The following is a 25,316-nucleotide window of genomic DNA, read 5'->3' on the forward strand; positions in this document are numbered from 1 at the left end:
CCCCTAATTTCATACTTTCAGTGGATTTTTAAAATTTATTCAAAAAATACAGGTATGTTTCCTGCTGTTGTTCTTCTGAAAATCTCTGCTGCCTACCTGACAGAGTCCATTCATAGTGACATCAACGTTGCATGGTGGTATATCTGACTCAAAAATGCTTAAAGAGGTAGAGGTATATTTCCAAGACTTACAGCACTCCCTGACTGATTTTATAATTACAACTGCCCAGGCATCCAAGACAATGTTTACTTCTCTGCACTAAATGGAGCTCTCCTTTGTAGCCATCTGACATTTCTGACAATTGCCTAATGATATTTAAATAATAAATAAATACAGGCATAAAATAAATAATAGCACTTAACACTTTCTTATTTCCATCTGCAGGAAAACTATTAGCCAATTAGTCTGCTTGATTAATTGCTTGATTGCTCTGTAAAACAGCTGGTTTATTTGGCCTACAGGCTCCACTCTAAGGGGTGGGTTTCAAGGAGGTATGCAAAAGAACTACAGAGGTATTCATTAGTACTGAAATGTTTTGTTTATTTAAGGAAGTGATTCTCAACTTTTTTAGATTCAAGACATCCCTCATTCAGCCTGCGGCACCCTTCAGTAGAGTTGAGGTACTCCTCAGAAATTACCAACTCTTATTTTTCACTCATTTTTGGACTACAGAAAAATAAAAGCAATTCTTTTGTTGCAAAGACCTGAGAAAGACCACAATGTGTTTTTAATACTTTGGATTCTTGTTTGAATTCTCTGGGTTTATCTTGTGAATCGTGTTTGCACACATAACAGTGCTAACACTGCATGCATCTTGAATCATCCCCATCAAGGCACTCCATTTGGTTGAGAATCACTGATTTAGGGATACTTGACTTCCAACAAGAGTGAAAGGTAGTTAGCTGTGTTAGTCTTAAGTCACGGAAAGCTTTCACAGCATCAGATGAAGTGAGCTCTGGCTCATGGAAACTTATGCTAACATCTCTAATTAAGTCAGTCAATGAGTTCAAATCTACACTGCTTTCTTCCAACAATAGGCCACAACAGGCTAATACAGGTCAATTATACTGCAGACCCATTACATTGGAAAATAAAGGTGTTACAATTGAAAATTACTTTCGTTTTCACTTTTAAGACTATCTTCAGGTAATAATAAAAGAATCTCCATTCTAACTTGCCTTTATTGGGATGATTCCAAAATGTAAGCTGATGAGAGGTGCTTATTACTTACTTGTGATAGCTAAAATTTAATTTAAAGAATCACTGAGGAGTTTAAAATTGCTGGACCGTTCTGAAGTATTGTTACAACAGCACTTATCACTAGATGAGCAATATTGTTTCTTAAGAGGAAGGAGACGACGATCCTTTTTGTTAGGGGTTCTAAAGAGTAAGCAGCTGATGTGGAGATTTTATGAATAACATGCCAAAAATCATTGCAATGGACTGTGGAGTTCCTGAGATGTAAAATGAAACTAAGTGAATGTAGTAAGATCCAGCCAAAGAATGGATAGAGGGTCTATCAATATATATGTAGTCCAATATATATCACAGATTTATTTTAAATAGATTTATTTAGATAGCTATTTATTTATTTAGATAGATTTATTAGATTGATTTAATCTATTTTAAATAGATTTATTTTAAATAGGTATGGTAAAATCTACTTTAAAATATTGATGTAATGTTGTCTTCAAAATATACTCATTCATATGAGTCATTGCAGTACTAAATCTAAATAAGCTATTTCCCATTTTAGCTGCCTGTAGTTCGACAAGCAAACTAAAATATAAAACAACTGTATTAAGGCATTTAATATTACAATGGCAAATGCAGATGACTGAAAAAGCTCACTATTGTGTAGCTGTTATTCCATCCAGTCAATTAAGTAATTGATTGATGATAATACAATCCTAAAGCTCACAGCAGGAAGACTGATTTTTATAATTTACCATTTAAAACTGAAAGGAACAAGTGAAATCACATATGATAATGATACATTATGGAGCATGCGCTTCCTACATAAAGGGGCCATATTACAGTGAAGTTGAAGTGTGCAAAAATCCAGTACAGCCTAAAGAGTAAGATTTTGAAGCTCAGGAAGGTGAACATCTCTTCTTTGAGAGAGAGGATTGTCTTGTGTCAGTCACTGCACTGAAACTCAGGAGACCTGCATTCAGTTCTTGACTCTACCACAGAATTTCTTGGCCATGTCACTTAATCTGTGTGACACTAATCTGTTCTCCATCTGCAAAATGGTGATAACAGTATTTCCTTTTTCCTACTTGCTGTCTGTTTTCTATCTGAGACAATACACTCCCTTGCTATGTGTATGCCCAATAACGAGCAGATGGGGCTCTGACTCTGGTTGGGGCTTCTAGATGCTACATAATAAAAAGCAAACTTTGAACCTGTCTGCACAGTGAGCACTTCTTAAGGCCTTGGGAGCTCTGAATGGCATTGTGCAGGGAAACAAGGAAAAAGAATGGGCAAGAGAAGACAGGAGTATCTCCTACCAAATGGATGTTTCATTGTGTTCCAGCCTGCTGGGTGCTGAGTCTACTGAGGCTACTACTAAAGGCATCAGGCTGAAATAGTCTCTACTGAGGGACTCCCATTTTGTGACTTGTGTAGCATTCTTTTGCCCCTCCTTTTGGGGAGATTCCCAATGCTCAGTCTAATTGCTTATGCTGGGTACTGAGGTAGGAAATGTAAAAACCAGTCCCAGTGCAGAGAACAAGCAGGTCAGTCCTGTTTCAGGTTTATGTGAGACTTCCCTGGGACTTAATTGGCAGACAGTCCTTGTGCTGGAGCATTGCACACACTGAAACTCACCCCTTTAATATACAGGTTTCCCTCCCTTTATGCAGATTCTATATGTGCAAATTTGCTCTTATGCGATGACGCTTTATATACCAAAAATCTGGTATATGCAAGGTAAATTCACTCTTATGTGATTAGTGTGGTGGAAGCCCACAGTCAGCTGCTTTGTACAATGCATTGTGGGAGTGATGTGCACCAAAATATAGTCTCCTGTGTGTATCTGTGCTCCCTGCTTGTTGTCTGTGACACGCGTTTCTGTAGTTGTCATCCCATTATGAGAGCGCCCTGTGCTTGTGTGAACCATCTGCTGTTGGGAAGTACCAAAACTGCCTTGTAAAAGTGGCAGAAATGGGGTCAGGGGTCAGTACAGTTGAGGTCTTGGGACGTATCCCTATTTTTTACATTGTAAAGTGGGTTCCCTTGATGTGAACTGGGTTATACAGTGTTTCCCAGGAACACATGTACAGCATAAAGCCAGGGAAACCTGTACTCAGCTTTTACAGCTACAGGGCCTTGAGTGATGCAAAAAGCATGTGAGGGCCCTGTGCTCAAATGGCAGCTAAAGAGACAAATATTTCATAAAATATATAGATATATGTATATAATATTACACAGTGAGCTAACATTGAGAAAACAGGGGAATTAGAAAGTCCTTTGACTATCAAAGTTGCACGATCTGCCAAAGAAAACTTAACTGTTTTAAGCTCTCCTACTATCTTTCTTTTGACCCCCCCAACCTTTTCCCCCTCCCCACATAAGAAACCAGACCAAGAATTGTATTGGCGATTGCCCATCCGGCCCATCCCCTACGTGGGGCCAGGACAGACGTGGGATAATGCCAGATGATTCTGCACGGAGAAACTTGAGCAGAGAACTTGATTTGGTTTTTGGATTGAGGTGAAAACAAAACCTGTCAGGAGGAGGTTTGAAAGCGGTTCTAACTCTAGCAGTCCTCCTTTATTCTCCCGCCTCCACAAGGGGTTTGGGCTGAGGGAGGACTGCAAGAGGAGGGCTTTTCATTCACTGTTTTGCAGCCTGCTCCCCCCTCACCCTCGATCCTGCGGAGGGGGGATCCCAGGGCACGAGGAATATGGGACCTTCTGGAGATCAGGGGCGGGGAGGGGGTTAGGGAGGCGAACTGCTGCGGGCGAGAGGAGGCAGCTGCGGGCTGGCACGAGGGCGCTGGAGGGAAGGGAGCCCGCTACGGCTGAGGGAGACGTCGGGGGAGCAGCGGGCTCCCGGGGGAAGGGCTGCTTCCCCTCGGTGCCGAGCGCGGGTCGCCCCAGCCTGGCGGGCGCGGGAGCCCGGGGCGGGCGCGGCACCACCTTAAGCGGTGTGACGCCGCGTTGCCATGGCCACGGGTTTACGCTACAAGGGCTGGCGGGGGAGGCGCGGGGAGGGACCATTTCAGCACCCGCCTGGCCGCGGACAGCAGCGGCCGCCCCGGCTCCGCGGCTCGGGGGCACTGGCGGCTGCCTGCGGCTCCGAGACACCCTCCGCGCCCGTCGCCCGCCCGCAGGGCAGGGAGGAGGCGGCGCCCGCGCCAGCCCGGCGGTGAGTGCGGCCGCGCGGGGCGGGGGGCAGCGCCACGGGGCCGCCTGTGCCCCGCTCGGCGCGGCGCGGCTCGGCTCGGCTCGGCGCGGCTGGGCGGGGGCGGGGGCGGGGGCGGCTGCACTTGGCACCAACTTCACTGTGACGCCAGGACCCGGGCGGCGCCGCCCGGCAAGCGCTCGCACAGCCCGGCCGGCCCCGGCTCGGGGTCCCCGCCGCCCCGGGACATGCTTCGCGGCCCGCGGGACGCCCCGGCGCCTGCCCTCGCTGCGCTCGGGGCCGTGCCGGACGGCTCGGCCTGTGCCCGCTGGCGGGCGCCGCGGCGGGAGAGCCGCTGCTCGGGGGACCCCCGAGAACCTCCCCCGCACGTGAGCCGGCCCGGCCGGGAAGGGCGGCGCTGGGCCGGGCGGGCGCCGGCACAAGTGCCCGGGAGTTTGGGGCGTTCGAGGGCGAAGGAGCGCTTCTCCCCGGGCGCTCGCTCGCTCTCCTTCCTCCTGCCGGGGAGTAAAACGGGGCCACGTGGCTCCGAGGACAAATCAGCCGCCGCCGAAACCGAGCCGCAAACAGTTGAAGTGACAAGTCCTGTCCGGGGGAGCCCGAGCACGGCAGGCCTTTCCAGACACGGGCTCTCCCAAGTGACTGGAGCCTGTCGATGGGCAGATAACGGGCAGCGCATCCTTTAGTGATGACTTGCAAACAACCGAGGCATTTCTGGAAATCAGCACTGGCTCCCAAACAACTTGTCGACGAGGAAAGGAGAGGAAAAAAAGACTGTATCGTTTCTTCACAGCCCCTTCTCTGCCCCACCCACGTCTCTCTCTAGTACAGTTTTCAAACCACTGAAAATTTCTCAACTAAACGTATTAATTATTGCATCCAGAAGAACATGGCTGACTAACCAGGGATATTCATGATGCTGCCTGTGTGTTTTATGCCCAGGGATAGTCCTTGCAATGCCTGGTTTGGAAAGGACTGGTAAGGATGTCAGTAGGGAGGCGGATTACTGTTAAAAGCAAATGTTGAGGAATAACTGAAAGAGTTGATAGTGGACTTCCCTGTCCACTGTTTAAACTGTCCTTCTCCCTAAACTTTAGAACTAGATTGGGACTCCTACCACACCTCCTAGGTCTGGATAGCTACCAAAATGTGTGGAGTGCACACAGAGTCTGAACCAAAATAGGTAAGGAGTTAGTACAGAACCTCCGACAGCAGGAAAAGGAATTGGGCCTTGGAGAAACATGGGTCTCCAAAAGCTGCACAGAGAGTTGTGGACTGGTATAACTTACCAACCATCTTTGCTCAGCTGTGTACCTGAAAACAACCTTAGAATGCATGTGTCCCACTGTCTCTTAGTAATGTAAGTCATGCAACATGATGTAAGTACTGTATATGCTGTAATTATAATTCAGAGCTGACCCTAGCACTTCCAGCACTAAAAGCATAAACACCTACACCTCTAACTTGTAACTGTATTGGCCTCAGGTACTTTAAGGACCAGGCACAAGGGGGGGTAAAGTGGATTAAAATACATGAGCAATCATATTAAAGTTGGGGGTTTTTTGTAAGGAAAGAGCATTCAAAGTAGATGGTTTAGATGATTGTCTAAACCTGATCCACAATAAGGCTTAATTCCCTTATCACCTATACTCTGCCTTCAGGTAAAGTGGTGTAAATCCATCACCAGCTTGTAAATCTCTGAGCAGACAGTCCAATTCTTTCCTTAGCTATACTTATTGGCCTGCAATAAACGAAGTTGGCCTAATGCAACTGGGGGATGAATTTGGGCTCATGGGCCTTTCAGTATTTGGGTAAAAGGAGGTGCTGTGTGTTAAGAGAACTGACAAATACTGTGTGCCATACTCCACTATTAGTTTATGTTGAATAGCCCCTTTCTTTGCATATCCCAGTGATTCCATTGGTACTATTTGCAGAAGTCAGTAATACCCAGCACACAAAAGGGTGGCCCAATTAGGTCCCTTTGTGAGTCCAGTTTCAGGGTGTTTAAAAGTTTGCCCTTTAAATGTAATGTACACAGAAGGCAAACAATTCAGCAGCTATGTGACTTTTAGAGAACATGAATTTCAGGCATATTTCTATAACACATGGTAACAAAAAAGACCTGACCTATTTTCGTAGCTTTCACTTGAAAATAAAACCCCTCTCTTGTTGACTTTTGCAGAGTCAACGTCTATATCATGATTACAGGATTGGACTTGTGGCAAATGAATGCTAGTACTATAATTTTTTTGTTTCTGTTTTCTCCTAAAACAATTCCAGTGTTTGGTCTAGACATCCTTGTCTGTGTGGAACTCTCATTAATTTCACTGGGAGTACTGCATATGGGGCTGGATATTGCTTCCACTGAAATCAGTAAAATAACCTGCATGGATTTTAATGGTACAGCACCAAGCTCACTGAGCATTTACAAAATCTGGAACTACATATGGACAACTTTAGCAATTACACCAGGTGCAACCTGACATACCTGGTTTCATCGAAATCCACACAGTAAAAGTGAGAGTGGAATTTGTCTAAGTATGGTGAAATTCTGTTACTTTACAATTAGGCAATCTCTCTGACATCAAAAAAGTGGCATGGGTCTAAGCCAGTATATAATTTATTTTCTTGGGTTCAGAAAATAAAAATCTATCCTTTTACAGATCATACTGCCCCACTGTTCATACTCAGCACTTAACTGACTTCTCTTCTTTAGCCTGTGTGGGTCCATAACTACAAAGAAAACTAGGCCAAGGACCAGCACTAGCACAGGATATCAGCAATTTACACATGAGCTACTGATGTACAAAATTAGAATGTTGTAGCATATAACATGAGAACGTAGTCACAACTGTAAAATGAAGATGTCTGCATATTTAAATATCAGGATAATTGTGTTCCACTGATACATTAGGATTTGCTGCTAGTGCCATGGTCTCCAGCAAATACCAACAAACGGATGGTCTTTTTTTTCCATGCAACACTGTAGAGCTCCATATCAGGCATTGTTTTTGTCTGTGTGTACTGATCTTCTCATTAATTCCCTTTTTCTATATCTTTATGTGTCTGGCAACATTTAGTTTTTTGATATCCAAATGCCATGGTGATAAATCTCTTTTCACAGCTTTGGGTGATCGAAAGTTTGACTAAAGCCATCTTAGCAGTTAGTGTCATTAACCACATGCCATTTGACATGCATTATTGATGGCAATGGGAAAGCCATGAATACAGACATCTGTGCTAGGTCTCACACTTTGCCTTGCTTCATCATTGTTTTACTTTCTTTCAACTGTGTGGCAATACCGGCAGTGACATTTCATTCTACTTTCAATATGAACAATAGCAATACTGAGGTCACTTTCTTACTAATACATCTTAAGTGAAATAAAGCAGCTTACTTTATCACAGGATCCAAAACATATTTGGTCAAATTCTGAAGGAAATCTCTTTAATTACATAAAAACTATGTTTGCGGAAGTGCTCTAGATCAATGGGGACTAACCTTTTTGGCAAGTGCACCACAAATAAGTTTCCAATCGTCTGAGTACCGCTCCAGTCTCCTTCCTCTGCTGCTCTGCCTTCTGCCATGTGATCCTGGATCAATCTGATGCTCTGCTTTGTGCCCTGACCTACTCCATTGCTTCCTGCACTGTCCATAGCTGTGCTGCCTGCCCCCTACTTGGTCTGTCACACACAAGGGCTACCCGTGCCACTTGTGGCAGGTTGGCCACCCCTGCTCTAGAGGAACCCTAAGTCTTCCTGAAGAAAATTAAGACTCTTACTAAGCTGGTACTTAAATTAGTAAATATTTCATACATTTCCCCATGTAGCTCATAAAATAAGTATAAAATAAAATAGCCCAACATTTATTTTATAAAATAAAATAAATATATCCCAAAAATGAAAGTTCATTAGTATATTTTTCAGTCATTGGAATACTGATTTTAACTTTGAATTTTTAAAAATCACTACTTAATAGTAGCTTAATATTATTACAGATTGAAGGAAAAGTCATTCATGAACAAACATCTCAGTTGTATGTAATCAATTATGCAAGTCTTTGACATAAAAGCTCAGAGCTTACTTCAGACAAAGTGGCCCAATAGGCTAATGTTGTTAAAAGTGCACCAGCTTCTGTAGCCAGTGGCACATGAGACAGTAGCTTTTGGCTGCCTTTAATACCCCCAACTCAAAGCACCAGGCACCTACTTATACATACTGAATGCTTAGCCCAGTTAACCCACAAACATGTTCAATAAGGCTAGTTTTCACACCACTAAAAATTAAATAGAGTACAGTACAACATTTCCTAAACTGGAAGTTAGCCAGAGCTACCCATTTAAAAAACACCACTCTTACAAATAACATCAAGAAATTTTTAGGGATAGCAAGCAGGTGTATCCTTAACTTTAGATCCCAGCCAAAGGAGAAGCTTCCAAAGGAAGCATACATCCTAACAGAATCTGACTTATTAGTTCACTCCTTATTCAGGAAAAAGACTACTACTTACTGAATCATGAGATACAACCTCCTACAGCACACAGGTATTCATCAGAGTTCAGTTATGCAAGCACAAAATCTATCCAATTCAGTTCACCTTATGTGATGTAATATAATCTCAAAAAATGGAACTATAACTGCAAGCCAGTTCAAGCCATGGTACTTTCACTGCATAATACCAAACTATGTGGGTGGCTGTTTGTCTCTTTGAGCCATCCTGCCGAAGTTTGTGATCAGCATAGACACTCAAGCTAGAATAAATGAGCAGCTGGCAGGGTGTTCTCAGTAGGTGCCCCCTGACTTTATAACTCCCTCCATCCTTGATCTGAAATAGCCCACATTCAATGACCTTCATAGTACACTATGAAGCTCCTCTTTTTTCTGCATGAACCCAAAAAACAGAGATAAGTATGAGGATAATAAAAGATAGAAAAAGAGGATTGTTTCAGTCTTTAGCTTGCCTGTTCTTTCTGCAGTTCAGCCATAATGATGGGGATTTTTCATGTTTGATTTTAAAGTTGAGTCATGGAGGCTTAGATGAAAGGGTAAGTTTGACCTTCCATTAAAATAAATAAATACAGTGATAAATAATAATAGATTTCATTTAGAAACAGGGATAGAAAAGTAAAATGCAGCATTTTCAGAAGGGGTCACTGATTTTGAGATGCTGCAAGTTTTGGGCCTGAAGTTCTGAAGTGCCCAACTGCTGCTAGTGCACAGCAGTTCTGAATATCAGCCCCAAAATGTCTCAAATCAGACAACCAGAAATGGAGATATCTCAAAACAGCAGCTGCTTTTGAAAATCTGTGTGAGTCATAGGTAGAGCATTACTAATACAACCCATGTCCTAGAGCAGGGGTAGCCAACCAGCTTTATGAATGCCACAAGTGGCATGATCAGCCTTGGTGTGTGGCACACAGCAAATCAGGGAGGGGACAGGCAACATAGCAGCAGATAGGACAGGAAGCAGAAAGCAGAGCAGTAGATCAGACAGGGAGTGCAGGGCGGGGAGCAGAAAGCAGAGTAGTAGATTGGGTAGGGGAAGGTGATTGGAATGGGCCTTGGGGAGGCTGCAGGCTAATTTGCGGTATGTCTGCCAAAAAGGTCTGTCCCCCACTATCAGTCATTATATGTAACAGCACCAATATATGACTGGAATTTGCTCTAATAGACATATATTTCTATTCCCAAATAGTAACAGCCAAAATATTCTCTTAAGAAATAAAAATATAAACCATAAGAGGTTTTAAATTCATGTTTTATTTAAAACTATCTTTCTCTGTAAATTCTGAATCAACAAAACACAACCACTGAGATTAATGTCCAAAGAGCAGCTGAAGCATTTAATCAGTCTCAAATGCTGTTTTATGAGCATGCTACATCCTAATAGGTATTTTTTCCTAGAAAAAATACGAATTCCCTAAATGTTACAAGGACAAACCATTAATGTTGCCATGTTAATTTATTCCATCACCATGAGATACTTAATATCCATCATCCCCCATCCTCACAAACATACACAGCTACACTGTTAAAAAACCCCCCACACAATGTAAAACTTATGATTTTTTGGTTTAAGACTAATTACTTAAACATTTTTATTTTATTTTACTTTCTATGCTCTCCAAATGATTTGACATCATTTTCAAACTTTGGAGCTCCAGAACCTCTTTTTCCTGCCAAAGCATCCACAGAACCCTTTCGAGCTGCATCTCACCTAGAAGGTTCCCCAGGCCTCAGCCACTCCCAGCCTAAACACTCTTCCTCCATTCTCTGGTTGCAAAATGGACTTCAACACTGGCTCCTGAACCCCTGCTGCTTGGTTCCACAGAACAATGCAGGGAGCATGCGCTGTAATCCAATTAGCTGTTCATTGTGAAGAGCTAAGCAAAAGACAGCTGCAGACAGGTCCTGGCAGGGCAGAGACAGCAAATACAATATCAGGCTCCTGGCTGTAGAAAAATGGAATATTTTGCTACAAAAATGTGAATCCTGTGGCATTTTGGAAAAAGTCACAAGGCCATAATGGAAATGAATAAAACAGTTCACACCTCACAGAGCTGTTTTAGGAACTCTGCAGACTCACTGTATGTAGATATCAGACACTGATTTTCAAGCTTATACCTGCAACCACAAAGACCAGAAACATAAATAGTTGAAACATAAAGAAAGAGACTGTGGAATGCAGTTCTGCAGCAAAGAGTAAATTCTGCGGTTATGAATAAATATGGGCCCCTGCTTGTGATGCTTTAAGGGTCCTTGCTTTTAGAATTGCCACACATTGGGTAGTTTAATGCTAGAGGGAAGATGAAAATAGCTTTTCTGATTGTCAGCAGGCCTTGAACTGAATATGGCATAGAAATGAAGATTGTTGTGACAACATATGTGTGTAATATTAATAAAAAAAAATCCCTATAATTTATGCATAGATAGTCAAAGACCCATTCAATTTATACACTCTTAGCATAATTTATAATTCTCATAAATTACTTCGAGAATTGCCTAATTTGCTAAAGCAAGAAGGTTTTGGAAAGTGCAAGACCATCTTTGCATTTATGTAAATTTAATATTTAATTTTTGCTGGGTTCTTATTCTAATTTTTCTCTTGCACAATTCTACTACATTCTTGTTAATTTACTTATCTCAAAGTATTAAAAATTCTTTAAGCCCTTAAAGATATAGCAAGACATTAACATCTTCCAAGTACATTGGCAGAAGACTATGACTTGAAGCCAAGATTGTTTTTAAGTACTGCTGTCTTCCCATTCATAGCTCTCACCTTATCATTCATGACTAAAAAGGCTATTGTCATGACTGCAGCAGTGCCAAGCCATAATGTATGATTTATTATGTACAGCAGGTGACTGGTAGTTAACATTTATCTCAAAAAAGAATGTAATTGTTTGGTTTTTTCCTGCAGCTTTCTCTGGGAGGTGCATGTTTGTATCAGTGACAAGATGACAATTCATATTCTTACCAAAAGAACCAGTGAGTCATCTTGTTAACTCTACTGAAATACATGCTTGGCAACAGTCCTACCACGGTAAGTCTATATTTTTTTATTCTCCCTGGAAATATAATTTAGGAATTAGTGAGCTGTAGTATCCATTCAAGAGTAAAAGCATTTTTCTTTGCAAAATGTAGTAAATTAATACAAATGGCAACAGTCAAAAGTAGATCAAATATTGTGCACTTCACTCTATTTTTTAACATTTATAACAATCTTTTAGAGCCCTGGATGTTATTTTGCAAAATGAAGTATTGTGAGAGCCTTGTTATTGACATGGAGTATTCTGTTTTGTGCATTGCCTGTATTGATATGGAAAAAAGATAAATAGCAAAACTTCATGTGTTACATGAAGGAGATTGCTTGGTATAATATCCTACAATATATGGGCCTGAAAAGTGGTTGCCCATGTGATGGCTCCACAAGCATCTGAAACATGGTATATTCTGAAACTTAGTGGAAAGATATAGAGGGCAAAAAGAATGGGCTCTATGATGAATTATGTGCAGTACTGCACATATAAAGCCAGCTGCTTAATTATTAACTCCTCTGCATCCTACCCCTCTTAAAGCTACCAGTTCATCTGTTTTGATAGAGGCTAAAAATTATGCTAATATTTTATACTTTTGGGTTTCTTTCTCAAATCCACAACTGTGCATGATGGAATATTATGGCTGCTTGCATATTTCCCAGTTCTGAAAACTGATGTGTGGTTAGTTTGTGACAATGCTGCTTTTTCTCCATGGCTTTGGTTTAGCTGGGGGAAAAGACATAACATGTTTTCTCTGACCATGACCCTGCTTTTCTTTGAATACTTACTTGTTCTGTCCTGAGGGATGACATGCGCTAGGAGAGTCCAAACCATTTGCTTTCTGCTTAGATTTATTTGCACACATTGCAGGCAGTCTTTTCTCACAAAAGAACATATGGGCCAGAGTTACAATTTGTTATTTCAAGGTAACTAGATGGTAACTGTACTGAAAACTCATGGCAAATCAAGCATTAGCTCAGGTTAACAGAGTAAATAAATAATCGCTGAACTGTATGCATTAAACCTTAGCTTAATGGGAAACATCTTGAAAACCAAGATCTTTCTAACTGGTCAGAATATTTTCTTAATTCAGGTGCCCTTTGCCCCTACACTGCTTAAACTTCTTTCTTGCACACTAGAACTGTGAACAGAAATCCTTGGATATTTGCTATTTCTGCTTAGAGGACCAGTGGTGGTTGCAGTTTACAAAGCTGATGAATATGCAGAGTACAGCAAAACCTGGTTAACCGGTCACCGGGGTTAGGGGGACAGACATTACACATAAACCAGTGTAAGTGATCAGAAACTGATTTAAGCCTGTAACTGGACAGATGTTTAATGCACATAAAACACTTTGAAAATGGCTGAAACCAGTTTGAGATAAACTTGGTTGAATGTAGTATCAGACTTAACTGATCTGGGTCAAACTGGTTTATGCAATGTCTGTCCCAGACCCCTTGGTGCTTTAAGATAAATCAGACTCTCCCAGCATGCTCTGTGTTCTGGGAGGGGCTCTCTGCTCCACAGCAGGGCTGGCCCCTCCCCTCTGCTCCCTGGCTGAAGCTCTGGAAGGGCTTGCAGGCACAGAGCATCTGCCTGGCTTCTCTCTCCTAAGCAGGGATTATTCTTCCCTCCATTCTGCTTTAATGCAGACACCTCAGCATTAGCTAGCAGACCACACACTGACTATGGTCTGTGCTATGGGGCAGACAGGCTTTTTGGAACTAATGGTAACTTAATGTTCTTCCTTGGAAAAGCTGTTTAAGAAGAGTTCCATTAGTTAATGGAGAGAGACTTTGTTTTCTTAATGGGTTGATAAACACTGAATTAGGCATTATTAATATTCTCTGCTGGGCTGTTTAGGGTGGGGTAGGGTTGGGGTAATAAGAGCATCCTGAGGGGTCTGGCCACACCCCGTCAGCACAGCCTGCGGAAGCGAAGGGAGGGCTGCTCTAGTGCCCACCAGCTTCTAGCCTGAGCCACTGCAGGCATGTGCCTGCATATCTGGAATGAAAAGAGAATGTCTGTCTACCTCCAAATTGGTTCAAGCTTTGCAGGTTAGACTAATCTGCAAAGATTTATCAATTCAGGCTCAGGCTTTTTGAATGTCTGTCTCTAGCCTGGGATAACTCATCACTAGTTTCAATTAGCCAGTACACTGAATCTTTGCCAGAATCCTACTGAATTGTACATAAAACACTTTGGGAAATTCATCTTCTGTTAAAGCATAGTCATTTCCAAATATAGAGGTATATTGAATTTCAATGGAATTGACTCCTGATAATTAGATGACTTAAAACGCACTGACCTATATCCTCCATTGCACGTGTGAAGCCAACCCACTGTTAATAAAGCATCCACTTTTCTTCAGCTTTTCAGGGATCTGGGTTTTCTGTTTGTAATGGAAAAATGTGGTAAAATGCAGATTTTCTCATTTTAAGGAGAAAAACATGGATTTTCTCATTTTAAGGAGAAAACCCCAGATTTTCTTTTTTAAAGGAGAAGAAGCTGTTGGAAATGGTGGGTTTCCTTTTGCAGGCTGGCAGAGTTCCAGCCTGCAAGGGGCTGGGGGGAGCAGGAGAAGGAGAAGGGCAATCAGGCAGGGGGCACCATGTGCATATGCTTGCTCACACAGGTACATGGCCACCAGGCAGCCTGGAGAGCAGCTCCCAGAGCTCCCTGTGGGTAAGTCAGGGGAGAAGGGGATTGAGGCCCTCATAGTGATGGAGGGAGTTGGTCAGGGCTGGGGCTGCTGCCCAGCCTGTTTGTATGTGGGACTTGGGGCCTAGGGCAGGAATGTGCAGCTGCAGGGCCTGGGCAGGGATGGGATGGGGCTGCGTGTGGCTCATCTGGGGGGGAGGGGAGTTGGCTTCTTATCTCTGTGCACACTTCTGGGGGGGAGTGAGGGACACATCCCTCCAGATTTATGTGCAGGGCAGAGGCAGGCTGCCTGCTGTGGGCTCAGGCTCCCAGCTCTGTTGCCCTCCCCCTGGGGCCTCTGCAACTGAGCAAGTGGAACCTGGCATGGAAGGGCAGAGCAGGGCCGGGTGGGGAAGTTTGGTGCCATCGCCATGAGCCCCAAGTCACCATGATGAGGCTCCCTCTGCCTACCCAGCAGCAGCAAGGGGCACAACTCCACATTGGCACTTCTGCTGCTGCTGGGCAGGCAGAGTGCACTTCGCCATGGCAGTGTTTTGCTCGCAGCTCACTGAGTTTCATTGTTCCACTTTGCCCCACTGTGCCCTGAAGCACTGGGTCTTGACTGCTGGGCTGAAAAAGTCCTGGTGGGAGGTCAATGGGGAGGAACCTGCAGCTACAGTGGGTCACCCACACCTGCCCCCCAATGGGCTATGCTCTGGCTGTGCTGCCTGTGGGGGAGGGGGAGTTAGGCTCTGCTCCACTGAGGCAGCTTCCACCACCTCTCACGGGCAGCAGCTGGGGTCAAGTGATGCTGCAGGAAGCAGGGGGCTACAGACACAGGTCCCTGGCCCTGTATATCTGGCAGCTGGGATCCCCCTCTGGCAGGGTTAGGTTGTTGGGATGCTGTGGATGGGGAGTGAGGGGCATCAGCAGGGGTGGGGGGATCTGTGGGTCAAGAGTGAGGCACCAGCAAGTCTGGGGGGCTGTGGGTCAGGAGTGAGGGGCAATAGGGGCGTGTGAAGCAGGCCAATTCGATTTGAATTGGTCCAATTCAGGGACAGTGATTTGATTAGTTGATTTGGATCACTGTCCCTGATTTGATTCCGCTGAATTCAAATCTGAAGATTTGATGCTGATTCAGATAATCAGCAATTCAGACATAGACACAGCTTTAAAAGTTTTTTCTACATACTTTGAGTAAGCAGGCGGGGCTCATGATGGCTGTGATGCTGGGGCACATGGAGCATCCCACGGGAGTGTGGAGGGTTCTCCACATGCATGTGAACACTGCTATGGTGGGGCAGATGGAGCATCCCACAGGAGCTTGGGGGTGCCCTCCATGTGCTCAGTGGTGAACCCGGAAGTGGACCAGAAGTACTTCTGGCCCACTTCTGGGTCTGCTGGGGAGCATGTAGGAGGCCTTCCTGCATTGCCCTGGCTTCATGATTGGCCACAGGGGGACCCAGCTGGGGAATACGAGGGCTCCCCCCACCCCCCACATGCTCCCCAGCAGACCCAAAAGTGGACCAGACTTTTTGTTTTCCAAAATCTTTCATAATTAATCTTTCAATTCTTCCTGTCTGCCACTGAATACTAGACTTTTTATTCTAAGCCTTTAGCAACTTAATGCACCTTTTTAATAAAACAACAGGAATCCTAACTGGAAAGGCATTGTGACAAGGGAATTTTGTATTTTACTTTACAGAAGATAAGAAACAAATAATACTGTCACAAAACAACACCCATTTTGTCTTTGCACAGGTATTCAGGTATATTAGGGGCTGTTCTCCTGATCCTTCTGTAGTGTTGTAACAGCACATTTCAAGTGCAATCACATGAAAAATCCTCCCTCACTCTTTATACACAATTTGAGGAAGAATTTCAAAATAAGAGTATCTTTAGTTCCACTGAAACTTCTACAAGCTAATACACAAAACCAAGGAAAGTATATTTTAAAAATAAGACTTGAACTCATGTAAAATAAGGAAGGGGAAAAATCATAAGGCTAATATAGGAAAATAAACCCCTTTCAATTAACAAAGCCCAATTTTTAGTACCATACGTGTCTAAAACGGTATCTATCAGATGTCTAAATAACAGCCTCTCATATCCAGAGGAATGCTCACTCCTGAACATTTCTGTTAGTCTCCAAGAGACTTTAACTAAAGACTTTTTCCCTTCTTGAGCTGAAAAAGAAGGCCCTTGCATTTTCATAATCACTGCTTTCATTACCCAGCCATTCAGAGCAAGAAACAGCCTTTCAACTTAGCTTCACATTCAGCACTATAAGTTACAGAAACCAAGCACCAAACTTAATTGAAAAGTCAACAAATCAAAGTATCTGTTGTGATGGGACTTATAGAAGAGTGATGGAAAACTTTATGATAGGATTCAGCAATGAAACTCCTTAAGACAGGTTTGCCTTGCTTTATGCTGTACATGCCTTCCTGGAAAACAGTACATAAGTTGAATTCACATAAAGGGAACCCACTTTACAATGTAACAAATAGGAATGTGTTCCAAGACGTCCACCGTACTGAATCCGGAGTCATTTCTACCCCTTTTACAAGACAATTTTGGTACTCACCAACAGTACATACAAGCACAGAGCACTATCATAATGGGATGGCAACTACAGAAACACGTGTTGCAGAGTACAAGTGAGGAGCACAGATCCACACAGGAGACTATATTTGGGTGCGCATCACCCCCACAATACACAGCACAAAGCAGCTGACTGTGGGCTTTCACCACACCGATCACATAACAGTGAATTTACCTCGCATATAATACATTTTTTATATAAAAAAGGTCATTGCATAAGAGCAAATTCACACATACAGAACCCACACAAAGTGAAGGAAACCTGTATGTGGTGATCCCCTGCAATGCAGGAGTTGAGGAAGCTTAGGCAGGTAAGGAGAGAATCATAACTAAAGAACATGAACAGATTCTGGGAAAAGTGTTTAGAAATTTGGACAGCATTTTTCATTCAATACCAACAATAAAGATTAGTAATAAGTAATATTAAGTTAGTTCTTCTTTCCTTACACAATGGAGACCAATGCTAGATTGTGATTTTTTTTCACTTTGTGTAACTTCTTGAATGCAATTCTTAGCGACTTATGCAATTACTGTAATTACACCTAATTACCTAATTGTATAATTGTTTTTAATTACACTCATAGTGTACATACTTAAAATTACAAAATTAGAGCATTTAATTACATAAATCCATTATGAAGCTTCATGAAAATAATGTTTTGCACATGTTCAGTTAGCAATATTGTAAGCCCAACATTTTGGCCTTTGCAGTTTTTTCTGATTATAATATTAAAACAATTAATCTACATTATGGCTGAATTGCCTGCTAAATGTGACGTGGTAAAGGCAGAAGTTTAGATGCAGGTGTGCTAAAGCCAGAATTTTACCCAATACCTTTTATATCAATTTTCTAGTCGCATGTAGTGGGAGTGAAACAAGGCACTTCTGACTAGTTTTTACTTCATGGGAGCCAAACTTCATTGTAAACAGACATAGGTTTATCACAATCCCTGAAGACTAAACCTTGTTGTTAGGTTAGGCAGAAGAGAGAGATTTTGCTTCAGAGATGGGATGAAAACAATTTGACAGACTCTTAGGTATCCAGCTCTTAAATGACAAAGAAAAATATTAGATGCTCTGCATACCTAGATGGCATTCAGAGACCAAAGTGATAGGTGTACTAGAAACGTTAAAGATCAAGATCAATATGATGCTTTGTTTCTGTTGTTCTTATATCATTTCCTGACCCTCCAGCTGTTCTACATATTTAAATCCCAGTGAACACAATGGGAGATTTGGCTGCAAGACTGAAAGGTCTGAACTTAAATATTTAATTCTGAAGGTTGAAAAACTATTGAATTTAACTGTAACAACTGGGAAGCTTGCACAGCTAATCTCGAGTGGTTTTGCACTGAATCATGTATGGCTTACTAAATTGACTTTAAATGTCTTTTGTCTCTCTATACAATAATAAATTGTTGCCTGGTAGGATTAAAGCATGAATAAATTAAAATTGCTTGATAAGAAATTACAGTGGTTTAGTCAGATATCCAGCTCATGTTACAGTTCCATGTAAAATGCATTAATTTGTCATTGTACCTAAATTTGCCTTCTATAGCTATGATGTATTTGTCAGTTTGTATGAAAATGTCAGGCTTTCTAATGTTTGAGTAGATCCTAACATTTTCCTCTTAACTATTTTCTTTTTCTTAGTTAACCAACTGACTTCACGATGACTGAGGGCTTAGATTCCAGATTCAGTAACCTCAATTGGGATCAGATTAGAATATTGGATCAAGTACTAACTGAAGTGATACCTATTCATGGAAGAGGAAATTTTCCAACACTAGAAGTAAAACCAAAGGATATTATTCATGTTGTAAAGGAACAACTGATTGAGAAGGAAATCAGTGTTAGAGACATCCGCCTGAATGGTTCAACAGCTAGCCACATCCTTGTAAAACAAAAGGGAACTAGCTACAAGGATTTAGATATCATTTTTGGTGTTGAACTTCCAAGTGAACATGAATTTCAGGTTGTTAAGGAGGCTGTTCTGAATTGCCTACTGGACTTTTTACCAAAATGTGTCAATAAAGAAAAAATCACTGCTCAGACTATGAAGGATGCATATGTGCAGAAGATGGTCAAAGTCTCCACTGATCATGATCGCTGGAGCCTTATATCATTGTCAAACAACAGTGGCAAAAATGTAGAACTAAAATTTGTAAACTCGCTCAGACGACAGTTTGAATTTAGCGTGGACTCTTTTCAAATTATCCTGGATTCCATATTAAATGTTTACAGTGACACAGACTGTGAATTGACAGAAGACTCGCATCCTACTGTTATTGCAGAGAGCATGTATGGTGACTTCAGAGAGGCAATGGACCATTTAAAATACAAACTTATTTCCACGAGGAACCCTGAGGAAATCAGAGGTGGAGGCCTTCTGAAATACAGCAATCTCCTGGTTCGTGATTTTAAGCCAGCGGATGAGGCTGAAATCAAATCATTGGAACGTTACATGTGTTCCAGATTCTTCATTGATTTTCCTGATGTGGCTGAGCAGCAAAGGAAAATTGAGTCATACCTGCGCAACCACTTCATTGGGGAAGAAAAGAGCAAATATGACTACCTGATGACTCTGCGTGGAGTTGTAAATGAGAGTACAGTATGTCTCATGGGACATGAACGAAGACAAACTCTGAACATGATTACAATTCTGGCTTTAAAAGTACTAGGAGAACAAAATATCATCCCAAATGCAGCCAATGTTACATGCTACTATCAGCCTGCTCCATATATCAGTGATAGAAACTTCAGTAATTACTACATTGCTCATGGACAGCCACCTGTCATCTACCAGCCATACCCATTTCACATACAAATGCAAAGTGGCATGGTTTAGAAAAACATTAACCTCTCACTGCACACCCATCCCCTTCCAATACTTTCCACAATAAAGGCCTCGTTAAAGCAAGTTTTACAATCACTTTTGATTTTAGGACTTTCTCGCAGATTGCCAACAGTCTTGATCAGTCAGTACTTAAAATCATCGTTACACAAGGCATCAGATAAGTTATGTACATGTAAAATTGCTAGCCACTATTCTACAAATTCATGATGCTCTTCATATTTTCCTAAAACAGAAATACTCTGTGACTGAGTTTTACATTCCTTTGAGCCAAAAAGTGAGAGATATAAACAGTTCTAATTTTATAAAGTACTATAGACAGTGGTTCTAAAGAATTCTTTCATATAATTTAAACAGTGTAATTGGAAAAATATGCTAAAAGGTATTTAAGGTTGTTCAGTAGAAAGACCTGATTTTGAAGTTAACAGATTTAAAAAACATTGGCATTACAGATATAGTAAACAAACTGGACCAAATTTGTCAGCTGTACCCAACTCAAATACAGTTGGAGTCGCAGTGCATTTTGAAATTTGCACTGGTCAACTGACTTTGTTAAATACCCCAATAGGTTAAATTCTGCTTTTTGGGTGCAAGCCAGCAAGATGCCAAACAACTCTCAACTCCCATTAAAGAGATTAGTACTTGAGGATAATTTCCTCACCTGTGTGCTGCTCAACACCTAACAAGATTAATTAACACCATAGCCCAATTCTACAGTATGGGTCCACCCCAAATTCCCCCTGATTTCATTGAGAGATACGGGTAGCCAAGGAATGCAAGGCTGGCTTCTTGGTTTGAATTCCAGACAATAGAAGTTGCTTAAGCAGGTGATTTAGTCATTCTGCTCAATTAGTCATGAAAAGTAAGCCAAAATCATGAGGGAGAAGGTGACTATTCTGCATGTGGATGTTTTCTTTCCGTAGATATTTAATAGTGACCAGAAATAAAGTAAGGTAAACGAATACCAAATGGTAATCAGGAAAAAAAAGGGACTGTGTGATTTTTAAGTGATTTTAAAACCATGTTCTTAGCAGGGGCATTTGATATACTATTTTATACTAGAAGTGTCCTGTATATGCTTAGACGTCTGTGCACATACAATAGTAGCAAATCAAAATCTCTCTCATGATCTCATTTTTTGAGTGTGTTTACCAAAGATAAGTTTCAAACATGTCACTTAAGTGCCTCCCTGTGCCAGTTGTTCCATGAAAAGTGTAATGTATTTTAGAATATGTCATGCTAGATAGCTCCTGAAATAGAAACAAGGGTACGTGAAATATTGTGGCTGGAACTCCACCTCTGGCTTACAAAATATCCTCTTCTCTTAAAAAGTGGTCCAATCCTGCAGCACTGAAGTCGATGGAAATGTACCATTCACTTCAATGTGTCAGAATCACAATCCTACTCCCATTGAAACAAGCCAAGTTCAGCAATTGACTACAATGCAAGGAGCAGATATTGGAAAAGCTCCCTAATAAAAAACATAATTAGAGTAGATTCTGTTTCAAAATATAAGCTGTAAGCCAGTTGAAAAATGCAGCAAGAGGTATTGTTAGTTCTGACGCTTCGTATGTCACTTGCTTATCCTTAGAGCTAATGATAAAGTGATGCATCATTTTACATCATGTTATGCAGACCAAAGTATTGACTACATTTTATTTGAATAAAAACAACTCTCCAGTTTTAGAAATATGTGCAGTTTGAAAAAAAAAGGTTTGAGTTAATGTATGTATTGGTACATTAAATCATACATTTCCAAATTTATATTTCTAAGAACTATGGTCTGTAATTATCTGCTTGCCAATGAAAGTAACTTTACTGAGGCCCACATATGATCTCGCCAGTAGATTAAAAAACTGTTTGTAAGACTGTTTTGTTGACTTTTCCCTCTTGAGTAAATTCCTTTCAGTATAATGTAGTGCAATATAAAACTACTCCATACTATGGAATGATGTACATGAAATGATTGTAAGAGGAATAAGGGTGCAATAATCCACTTGGAGGCAAATGAACAGTGCAATGTCTTTCATGAATACATTATCTTTTTTTATTGATTTATCAAATATGTCCAATTGCATGTCTCAGGGCACATTTAGTTCAATTTTCAATGATTATGATCTTACCACTTGCGTCAATTGTATTTAATAAAATAGGCAATTTTAATTTCTATGTTACTGTATTGCTGTATGGAACTGAAGCACTTCCAAAAAAATTCCACTAGTAAAATAGTGGTCCACATACACAGCGCAGTAAATTTCTAACAATAGAACTTGTGATTTTCATCTGCTTTTCACCAAAAGGAATAGTGCTGTATACTGTTCCATAATGCCATTTATACTATGACTCTTCTGGTACTTATGCTTGTACTTAATTTTCAGCCCATCTGCAATCTCATTGACTTCCATGAGACTATTTATTAAAGTTATGCACAACTAATTTTCAAAGAAGCCTTAGCTGGACAGTTGGGCAAATCTCATGGAATGTCAGTGGGAGCAGGGTTCTTCTGAAAATCCCTATCCCACAGTTATAAATGATACAGGTTTGGGGGTACTGATATGGTGATTTTATACTAATTGAAACCAAAAAAAAAATGTAAAGCTTCCTTAGCTGTGATGGGAATTTTGTAGAGAAATTTGATGACCTAAAGAATCAAAACACAGATCCGTAAAGATGGAGGGTTTTCTTACATCCCCTTCACATCCAACACATCAGTAACTGGAGAAACATTTAAGAATGTTATCAGTTTATACTAACAAGTAGTAGTATCATAATGCAACATTTCTGTAGTAGGACTATCATGGCTATTTGGCTAGTGAAGAAGTCCTTGTTAAAAAGTACAGCTAATGGTGAAATAGCTGCAGGTATGTATAAACTAACTCATGCTATCATACAGCAACTGCTCAGATTTTCTTTTCTTTTCTGGATTTTTTAAAGTACTTGACACATCTCTGTTTAAATCCAGGTTAGACAATGAGGGATGGATCCAGAAGTCACTGAAGTTACTGGAATGAATCTAGTTGGCTTAAGTGGGCTTTGGATTTGATTGTAAGGGAACATAAAGGACATATTTATAGTACCTACAGGTAAATATATAAAAGACATCAATATGCAAAAATGTCTCAGGTATAAATAAACCCTTTTAATTTATTAAAAAGGTCTTGTATTTCTTAGGTAGAGGTAGTCATTCAATTTTGAAGGCTATTGGGGGGTAATGATTTGATACACACACACATACACACACATTATATATACATACACAAACAATTAAAAATACAACTTTTAAAATGTTTCATTGAATAGATCATATAAATAATTAGCAGCAGTATCAAACCTGGAGATTTTTAAAGACAGTACTGATTCTGTAAATTAATATTAGAGACAGGGATGTGATATATACATATATGTATACTGCTGCTTGAAAAACATTGACATCAACATGTAAGATACGATACTGTAACCTCTTCTCCAGTCCTTATCTATTTTACTATGTGCAAATATAAATCTCTACAAAGAATTAATTCTGAGACTTTTTTCGGTACCAGTATCTTGAGCTTCATGTTTACATTATTAACTTGTTGTTACAATCTGTTTAATAATTATAACAACTGGGAAATGTAATGCTGATTTTATTTAATCATATTCAAAACTTCTCAAAGTTTACAGTTTAAAGTAATCTAATGTTGTCAGGATGTAAGTGTAAAAGTTTCAAGTGCTTTCTTAAAAATGTCATTTGAATTTTGTGTTATATTGTAAAAGGTCCATTTGAAGCATATTCTTTCTGGTATTTTGTTTCAATTGTAATTTGTGAGCTTTATACTCAATACATTACGAGGTTTTTGCAATGGATAACCAAGGTGTGAAACTGTCCTCTGTCATGATGTTATATTGTCTATTGTGTTACACTGATCCTACAAATGTATAAAAAGTAAAACTGATAGATCTGGTTTACCATAGAGTTACTCCAGTTTTATACCTTTGCAGCTCTACTGATGTCAGTGGAGTCATACCAACATGAAACTGGCATAGCAAAGTGATGAATTGGAAATTATGTTTGTAATTAGAAATATTTTTGGAAGGACAGCAAAAGAAGTTTAGGCAGTTCAGTATTGCAAGAAATCCTACCTATCCTCTCCCGTTTGGTGTGTTTTTCTATTAAAAATTATGAATATTCAGGAATACATCTGTTATGATAAGGAAGTATTTTACTTAATGTGCCATCTGAAGTTGTTGAAGAATATTGTAATGCTAATACTTTGTATTAACCAGACAAATTTGTAGGTCATTAGTCCACAGTGTTGACTAGTGCCTTTGGGTACTTGGGGAAAAATCATTAAAATAACCTTCTTGTTATTCCAGATGCCTGGTTTACTTCAAATATATTTGTTATTTGTTAAAATGCTGTTCTTAACATGATGACCACATGCTGTAGATGCATGACTGGCAGATTGGCATGTTATAGTAGCAGGAACAATTAAAGAGGATAGTATGGCTAGTTAAATCAGTAAACCATAAATTGAATTTTGCCATTGATCCACAGTCAAAATTAATAGTTATTTAAAGGAATTCCACATGCAAAATGAGTTGGTCTTAAAGTATGATAATTATGATAAATTATAACAACCCTTATACTATTCATGCAAAACATCTTAGGTCAACAATTCATATTTTAAGTATCTAAATAAATATTTATCTAATACAGATTTAATAGATTTCATAGACATTAGGGCTGGAAGGGACCTCGGAAGATCATTGAGTCCAGCCCCCTGCCCCAGGGGCAGGAAGTCAGCTGGGGTTATAGGATCCCAGCAAGATAAACGTCCAAATTTCTCTTGAAGGTGTTCAAAGTAGTTGCTTGAACCACCTCCGGCGACAGTCTATTCCAGATGTGATTGTCTATTGGGTAAATGATACATGTATCAAAATACATACTTAAATGGGTAATGTATTTGACTTCAGATATGTTTGGATTGAGACCATACCTACTGTGAATACCTATTTACATATGCCTTACTACATATTTATCCAAGACACTTAAATCTGTGCTGACAGAGAAGCAATCCTTATTTAATTCCTCATGACTTCATTGGACATTACAACATACAATATGCATTCTTGAGAAAAGAAAAGCACATACTTTACTTTTTAAATTTAACCTTATTTTTCTTTAATCTTGTATTTATTTTATTTATTCCCTTTATTCATGTCCTAAATTTTTACTTAATTAAAATCCCACTGGAAGCTGTGAGAGAATTCATGAGTTTTTCTGTAAGGTGTGTAGGATTAGGTCTCTGCGTTTATATTGGCCTCTCACA

The 25,316-nt window shown here is 40.6% G+C and overlaps 1 protein-coding gene across 1 annotated transcript; it reads left to right on the top strand.

The window, feature by feature from the left end:
* The first annotated feature begins 4,245 nt into the window (after window positions 1-4,245).
* TENT5D (terminal nucleotidyltransferase 5D) lies at window positions 4,246-24,394 on the top strand. The gene is made up of 3 exons (XM_090061114.1): window positions 4,246-4,374; window positions 11,789-11,911; window positions 18,804-24,394. Exon 3 carries the CDS (start codon window positions 18,823-18,825, stop codon window positions 19,996-19,998), a length of 1,176 nt encoding a protein of 391 aa, XP_089917240.1. The 5' UTR covers window positions 4,246-4,374; window positions 11,789-11,911; window positions 18,804-18,822; the 3' UTR covers window positions 19,999-24,394.
* Window positions 24,395-25,316: the final 922 nt, after the last annotated feature.

This window comes from Crocodylus siamensis, chromosome 8 (genome assembly GCF_052110815.1).
Source record: "Crocodylus siamensis isolate JL-2025a chromosome 8, ASM5211081v1, whole genome shotgun sequence".
NCBI classification, from domain to species: Eukaryota; Metazoa; Chordata; order Crocodylia; family Crocodylidae; genus Crocodylus; species Crocodylus siamensis.

Excerpts from the sequence above, each read along its gene's own strand:
- TENT5D (XM_090061114.1), top strand. The coding sequence starts at position 18,823 with ATGACTGAGGGCTTAGATTCCAGATTCAGTAACCTCAATTGGGATCAG.